Below are 8635 nucleotides of genomic sequence, written 5' to 3'. Positions count from 1 at the left end.
TTCTTGTGCACTGAAAGAGAGGCAAGTGTTAAGCGCGGTTTTGTGATATAAGGCATGAATCAGACGGTACGCGAAATAATGCAAACATCTTGCTGAAAAAGTTAGTAGCGCATGTATAACGGTTACATGTTACAGCTGTATAACTGTGAGATTAGTTACTTTGAATCCTGGTTGTCCCGTCAGGTATGAGTGATGCCTTCTGTGCATACGACCAGGTGCATATTTATTCTTGGCTTTGTACTGGTCATAACGTAACCAGTTGTCAGTGTCGCCCGTATGGTCGTGATTGGTTTCTGCCTTATATGTGGCTTGTCCTTTTAGCAGAAATTATGTCTTACTGCAAGCAGGAACTAGGCTAACAACTTCTTTTGGCATAAATAAAATCTGGCTAATGGCCTATTTACGCATCAGCCACTCTGTTGTGATCACGTGAGCAATCAGTGCGCTTGTATCAATATTATCAGCAACCTCGGTATCGCACTCTGCACTTACTGTGCCTTTTTTCGTCTAAGGTCTGCGTAGTGCTGATTAGGCAAATGCGTTATTAATTCTTGCAGGCAATTTTAGGTTCCACAAGATGCTTTATTGATTCGTACAACATAAGTGTTCAAACGTAGCTAATAACTGGAAAGCATAGCGAAACTCGTTGCTCTTCACGCCTGTATATTCCCGAGAACCAAAAAGATTGATGTATCTTTACTGCAAGCAGAAGTTCGAAGGCAGCTTGGAATCAGCGTTAATATGGATCGGTGACAAAACTTGCGCAGTCTTGAAGCAAGGTGGCAAATTCAGCATTCTGAAAGAAAGTAAACTCAAACGTTGCGATATCAGCAAGATCAGGACGAAACGCATCTCTGTGCACAACAGAGTTAGTGTGCGTTATGGTATTTTCCTCGTGACATGAGGTTTCATTTGAATATGCTTCGTCGGCTGTTTAATTATTTTTGTTGCTTCTGGAATAAGTACTTCTGCGTACATATTTTTTATTTAATGCACAACTTTAACTGTCATTTTATTTATGCAAACCTTGTTTTCAACTCAATACAAGATGACCACATTCCATGAGGTAATGGGAAGAGCAATGAGCAATAAAATTCCATTGGAGATATGATGGCGTTTCTTCGGTAAGCAGCTCATTTTATAAATTTTATACTTGCTTAAAGTGTCAATATTGAAATCTTGGTGGCATTATGAATATCTCCAAGTAAAATCAAATTCACTTTAATATCTTTAAAACTGGCATTGTTCAGTATACCCGAAAATCGCCATTTTGCTTATTGGGGATGCAATTTGACTTCTAAAGAAGTCACCAATTTGATTCAATGCGGGCTCCTTCAACACCAACTTTTGAATCTTTCGAATGTGGTCAGTGCATTGAGTGACAGAGAAAACGTCATTACATAATTTATCACTAATGACACTGCCTAAGGGCTGGAAAACATGCCGGTTTGCGGAACTTCAGCCGCTAGAGCCAGTGGGGCCCTGGAATAGGGGCTTCACCCGCAAAAACCTCAGTCTGCTATTTCAATAAAATGTTTATTCCTCCTCCTCCTCCTCATTTCTTCATACACTCTGTGAACCCATTGTCTAGCACGTAGAGCTCTGCTCGTAATATGACGTACACGAGCGACGTTAATGGTAAAAATGGCTTAACTCGTGTGTTCCTTCAATATACATTGCCTTCCATAAAATATAAGTATCACTAATGTTTTGATAGTAACACTCTGCTGCATGAAGCGGCCACTTCTGCACTAAATATTATACAAAATCAAATCGTTTGGCTTAATCTCTGGCTCGTTTTGTAAAGTTTTTTTTTTAATTTATCGCACCTTTTGGAGTAAAACGCTGTTTATCCAAATTCGGAAATGAGCTAAAAGAGTAAATTTTGTGTGTATATTTTTGTTAACAAATTATTTAGCTAATGTTCGCCATTGCAAGATGAAATAAAAAAAACTGATTGTTGTAAGCTATTGCAACAAGGAGAATATCCCTTGGCCAAATGTGTACACTTGTGTTAAGCAAAAGTGCGCACGTTGAAATTAGGTACAATTGCTCACACGCGCCTAATGTAACGCCATGTGCGTTTTACACTTACACAGTGGAGTTTTGAATATTTGCACCATTTTTTAGGTTAAATAGGTTTATAGCAGGGTGGCGTTCCAGAACTTCGCGGTCATGATTGCTTAAATGCTCTGAAAAGATATGTGAAAAAAAAACTGTTCAGAATTTCGGAAAGTTGCATGCCCTGATATGAATTTGTTTACATAGCGCAAAAATTGCACATTAAGAAAAAATTCTAATCTCGCAGTGTAAGGCCGCCCAGGCTAGAGTATTCTAGTGCACTGTAACCAGTCACTGTGAGTAAAAAAAGAGTCCTTCCATGCTTTATGGTCACGAAACTCCGCCGTCGGGCTATGGGACCACGCCGTCGGACTATACTCAGCTGAAAGCTGCCGCGACGCGGCTCCACTGTGCCACAGAAAGCATCGTTCGCGTACCGAAACGCCTGCTCGGTGCGAGACGAGCTGATTGATATGATCCGTTCTGTGCATGTGCTGCGCTATTTTCTTGCGGTAGCAATTATATGGACAGAATTTCGGCCGTCACCGTGATGTTCCGTATAAAGACCAAGAGCGATAACACAGTCCCTGGGCGCCGTATGCTGAATGTGCTAGTAAAAGCGTGTGAGGGAAGCCGGCGACCGCGGCTGAATCTTACACGCGCAATAGAAGGAAGCTGATAGGAAACGCGCCGTCGTCCGTGGTTAGAAAGGCTGTGGAGGGATGGAAGGAAGGGGGAGGGGGGCGTCTTTCACCGACAGCCACTGCGCATTTCTCGACCGCGCGCATGAGGAACTGCCGATCGCGGCTCAATCTCGAACGCACAGGGAGGAAGGCAGCGCGGGAGTGAGGGGTGCGGCGTTTTATTTCGCCACCAACTGCGTACTTCGCACCACCGCACGCGGTCGGGCGCGCCTTTTCTTGAAAGCAATCTGCACGCGCCTCATACATTTATGCGTGCGCTGTTCTCGTCGCTCAGTTTGCCTTGAAGCGATACAAAGCGCGAAGGTCACATCGCTCGCTGCTGCTGCTGCGCTTTCTGACGCCAACATTTTGACAGTGAGTGTCTGCGGTCATCGAGTGTGATCTGTTCATCTTTGCCTGTGCGCGCTCACACCATGCTTCTTAACTTAGTTTAAAGGCGAATATTTCCAAGTTTATACGGCCGATAAAACTACCATCGTGACTTCATATAGGTGGCTGCTAATATGCTATCGCAATCGATGCTTCGTCTTTCGGTCAAAACTGCGGCTCTTTTTTGCGAGTATGGACTGCTTAGCTAAAGTTGCGGGGCGGGACGACGATACCGAAGACGTGTTGCGTGCCGTGGTGCCGTTCCGGCTACAAGGGAACGACCGAGAATCTGTTGTTTTGTTTACCGAGTGACAAGGAGCAGCGCTAGAAATGAAAGCGGGCCATACCGCGGCAGGTAAGTTGCGGTTTTAACTTTGAATCAGAGTATACGCGTGTGTGCGCGAAACACTTCGACGTCTTGCACATCATGACTGCCTACAATTTCAATATCAACGGCGACGCCGTGCCTGTGGAGCCTGAAAAGCCCACGCTGAAGGCTAATGTCGTCCCAGGGATTTCGGAATGCCTTCCAGCGTATCTCACGAAGCCCAAACCTCGGGAGTACTCATCGATAGTTCGACCCCCATGCATACGACCACGGGAGTCGTCGGGTACGATTGAAGAGCGCCGATCATCGACTTGTGTATATACGCAATCGATTATGCATTCTGTATTTATTGCCATTCGTTTGCAGGTGTTCCGAGTCCCTCCAGTGCATATCTCCCATGGTCTGATGTTCTTTCTTTATGCTTCTTTTATTAGTGCCATGTATTTAACAAACTTTTGCATTCTCTATTCGTGAACGGACGCCCCTTTGTGCTGTCTGTATGTCGCCTATTTCACATAATAAATAAATAAGCGTGCTTGTATGTTTTTTTTTTTTTGCACCAACGCGTTTTATTTATTTTTCGGATCGAATTATAAAGCTGCCTTTCTTTTTCGATTTTTCGACCATAATGTGAATATCAGTACCGGTGATTACAATATTTTAAGCTCTTGTAAATAGTTGCAGATTAAGGACCAAAATACCTAGTCTGGTTGTTTCTGCTTCGAAACCACGAGCTGAGTGAATAAGTGCTAGGCGTAGTGGCGCTTCGAAACGACGGCTTGCAAGGACATTTGCATAATTACGATACAGTTTCAACTGAGTAGGTCCTAACACTTCGCCTTCGCATTAATCATATGCCGAAAGTCGCACCGACAACATTTAGTTTTGAGGTTTGTCTTACATTTATCCTACCTAAATCTCGTTCAGAAATGGCATCGCTTTGCCGAGTAATCTCAAGCGCACGGAACAGTTCAGTTTCTTTTTCTTTGTTATTAAACGAACTCAGTCAGTCTACGAAAGCAGCCTTTGCGGTAACGGAGCCATTGTTTTGATCTTCTGATAAGGAACTGCTCACACGTTGACAGAAAGTGCACAGCTGCACTCGGCGAACAATCTGGCGTTATGCGGAGTATTGGCGTTGAATTACGGGTGAGTGGAGGTCCAACAGCTAAGGTGGTAGCCTCTTTTTACAAGTGGCACCAATGGCGCTTTGTTGCGAATGTGCGTTGTATAATTTCAAGCAAATATTAAACAGCGAAAACTATCGAAGCGTTCAGACGAACGGCGCTGAGAAATAGATCTTGACTAAGACCGCCCGGCCACGGATGCCGAATGTCGATGGGGGCGAAATGCAAGAACACCTGTTTATTGAGAATTAGGTGCACGTTAAAGGACCTCTGGCGGTAAAAATTAGTCTTTAGTCACCCACCACGGCGCGCCTTAAAATCATGTCGTCGTTTTGGCATGTAAAACCTTAGCTTTTTTTTTTCTTTTTTGAACTGAAACCGCCGCAAGCTGCATGTTATGAGCGGCTTTTTTTTCCCCCGGGCGCTCATTTCATGTCAGAAGACGCGCTCAGGCAGTTATTGATGCATGTGGAATGGTACAATTAGTTACGGGAAAGTAAAGCGGCGGTTGCGGAAGTTTAGAAAGCTGGAGTACCGAGGCTGCCCCACACCATCGCCTCCTCTACTAGGATGTATTGCGCGTCGGTGCCGAAGCCCCCACTCAACCCTCTCCAGTTTACGCACGCCGGAGCTTCAGGACTGCATGTGTTAGCATAAATTTTAAGTACATGTCCATCGTCAAGTCTGTACGTATTTGTGCTGTTAATATATATTCTGTTTGTGTGCACTCGAGTGGTCAATTGCGTTCCTTGGTGAGTGGTCCTGGCGCCAAACATCATTACATTCCATCACACCGACACTAGAACTCATTACAGTTCTTTATGGTCTGAAGAAATATCTGGAGATAATGATATCAGACCCAAGATCTGTCCTAAAAGCTATGGAGCTGTGTTTGCAGCACAGCGTGGGTGTAATCATAGGCTTGCCTGTGTTGGAATGTGAAAGCTCCAACGATGAGCACAGGAAGAATTTTGTGCAGCTAATATGCAAGAAAACTCATGAAGCCGCTGTTTTCAAATCATAAATTAGACATAAGTGACAGAAATGCAGTGGCTAAAATGTACCAAAACAAGCCACTGTCACGGAAAGTACTGAAGTTTGAGGTGCTTGCTTTGAAACTGCATGCATTTATTGGCTGTATACTTTGATGTTGTTTGTTTTTGTCGGACTGCAGACATGAACTGTGATAAGTGTTATGAATTATGGAACATTTCTCCTCTATTCTTTGCTTTCAATTATTGTTGACTTCCTTCATATGTATGGCACAACGAACCCCCCCATTTCTCTACCCTTGTTTATGACAACAAAGCAATTTCCTGCTTTACACCTTCATTAACTGTCAATCTTTTGCATTGTCCTTCATAGCCGGGACTGCCGCTAGCATGCCTAAACAGTGTGATACTTATTCCTGCCAGAAAATGTATACATTTTCCTTTTTATTTGCTCATAATTTTCTTAGCATTATGTGGAGCATGAACCAATATTTAATCTCGCTTTGCATTCACACTTTTGTCTTTTTGATGTTGAATCAATTTCTGATCTCATTATCACCATTCTGGGATAATGCGTTATCTGCAACATGCCCTGTTGGCGAGTAATCTTTAGCCTGGACTTCTGCAGCAGTGAATAAACAATGTGCTAATGTTTTACTTCATTTACTTTCTCAATTCGTCTTCAAACCTTTACTTAATTTCACTCAGCTGAGCTCTGCAAGCCTTGAAGCACAAAATTTCTTCACAGATAAGCGCTGCAAACCTCCAGAAAGGGACTGGCGCAGTAACTTTTTTTTGCGGAGCCAGCGGTGCGTAGTGTTAAAACCCCTATATATAAAAAGTAGCGCTATCCACTTCCCTCCTCTTCCGTTCCGCTGTCGCGCTTCGCGCGGCCAGCGAGATCGAAGCGCGATATCGACCGTGCCGCCGCTTACGTCGGGCCTGCTGTGGCAATCTGCGGAAAACTTGGATCGCGCCCTGCGGAGCAGTTATTGAGGCGCGATTTTGCTTCGTCAGTCAGTAACTAGCCTTAATAAGGCCGTTTTGGAAGTAGCAACGCGACGATGCGAGACGGCGCAAATACCCAGTGTGCAGCAGGCGTTTGCGCTCGCCGGATGGTAAACGAAAAAAGCATTTAGCCTTCGCCTTGTCGGTTGCAGCAACTTAAGGCGCAGCAGCATGCCATCACAACGAAGTCCTTGTCCCTAACACGTTTGATCCGTTTGTGCGTACAGCACTTTCGTCGCACAGGCCCGAGAATGGCGGTCGGAGCGTGCTGGAAAGAAAAAATATACAGAAGCGCAACGCGTGCTTCCACGTGACACGGATTGGCCAATGGGGGAGCGGAGGAGGCATGGGCGACAGGAGGCGGCTAAAGCCCCTATATATAAAAAGTAGCGTCACGCTTTGAAGAATGCCGCCGCCTCTTCGCACACCCTGTCCCAGGCCGACGCCGTGTCGGTATTGGCCTAATGGCATCACGTGGACCGTTGGGCCCCCGGGCGCTGGCTGCATTTGTTTACGATCACGCTTCATCGCCATTATCGCCCGAGAAGCGTCTACCGACTGGCGAGGAGCACAACGATAGCGGCGAACACAGTCGGCGATCGTCGAATCTGATCAGCGGTGAAAGATAAACAAGTGCATGTGTTTCAAGCGGTGTAGGCGGCGCAACGGTCGGAAAAGCAGCGCGAAAGAGAGGAGAAACGAGGAGGAGGGAAGGCTCAGGAGGAGAGTGTCGCTACTTTATTAGAGGCGGCGAGGAGGAAGCGCCGGTGTGATCGCGGTGGCGGCAAGGTGTAAGAATGGCGCTACTGTTTATATATAGGGGCTTTACGTAATGTCAGAAGCTAACGCCACCTCGCGGAAAGCCGGAAGAACACAGCGGCCCCGGGCGAACAATAGGAGCGCGGCCGATGTGCCACGCATTCCCAACAAGATCCCCCAACCCATCCAACCCCTTAGAGAGCGATGGAAGATCTTGCTGTCCAGCCCCGCCCTGGAAGAACAGCTTTGGCTCGTAACCAGGGGCCAGGCAGCGAGAGCACCATATGGATTCCCGTGAAGTGGGAACCACTTCCATCCGGCGCATGCGCTGAAAAGCTCGTGACATAAAGTTTTTCATTCATTCATTCAAAGTAAAGGAGGCGCTGCCCACACACAACCACACTAACGAGTAACTTCGTGGTGTCAATTCAACAGCAAGTAATACCCATAGTGAAGCAATATAAGTACCTCGGCGTACACATAAACGAAGGAAAGAATTACTCAAGCAACCACCAAGATAATCTGAAAATAAAGGGGAAGCGGAATGCAACAATAATGAAACACAGAGCACTGTGGGGCCACAATAAGTATGAGGTGGTGCGTGGAATCTGGAAAGGAGTAATGGTGCCAGCGCTAACATTCGCAAATGCCATGATATGCTTAAAATCGGATATATTGGCGGGTTTGGAAGTTAACCAAAGATCAGTAGGCCGGTTGGCTTTGGGAGCACACGGTAATACGACAAATGAGGCAGTGCATGGTGACATGGGTTGGGCCTCTTTTGAAGTCAGAGAAGCACAAAGCAAAATTAGTTTTGAAGAAAGGCTCAGGAACATGGATGAAAATAAATTGGCGGCTAAAGTGCACAAGTATCTCTACATGAAAAGCGTGGACACAGAATGGAGGAAGAGGTCAAGGAAGTTGGCAACCAAGTACAGCATAATCGAAACTGTAAATAGACAACCAGGGGTCATCAGAAAGAAAGTGAGAGAAATAGAGTCCGTGAATTGGATGCAAAGAATGGAAACGAAAAGGACAATGGAGATTTACAAGAATGAGAAGAAAGAAATTAGAAGGGAAAATCTGTACGATAACACAAAGGGCAGTGCCTTGCTATTTGAGGCTCGAGCCGGTTGCCTAAGGACGAAAACATATCGGAACAAATATTCGGAACTAGATGAGACGTGTGTATGCTGCAGTAAAAATCCAGAGACCACTCAGCACATCTTAATGGAATGCGACGGGATCCACCCAGCGAGAACCGTAGGTAACGTGCAACTCCCAGAA

The 8635-nt window shown here is 45.5% G+C and overlaps 1 protein-coding gene across 1 annotated transcript in view; it reads right to left on the bottom strand.

The window, feature by feature from the left end:
- Positions 1-572: 572 nt before the first annotated feature.
- The window catches only part of LOC125939789 (uncharacterized), a 40419-nt gene continuing 32356 nt past the window's right edge, over positions 573-8635 (bottom strand). Inside the window, exon 8 of the mRNA XM_049655227.1 lies at positions 573-796. Coding sequence (XP_049511184.1) covers positions 789-796 — 8 coding nt within the window. The 3' untranslated portion in view covers positions 573-788. The remainder of the gene's footprint in view (positions 797-8635) is intronic.

Source organism: Dermacentor silvarum, chromosome 9 (assembly GCF_013339745.2).
Source record: "Dermacentor silvarum isolate Dsil-2018 chromosome 9, BIME_Dsil_1.4, whole genome shotgun sequence".
In the NCBI taxonomy this organism is placed as follows: domain Eukaryota; kingdom Metazoa; phylum Arthropoda; class Arachnida; order Ixodida; family Ixodidae; genus Dermacentor; species Dermacentor silvarum.
This window is presented reverse-complemented; position numbering and strand designations above follow the sequence as displayed.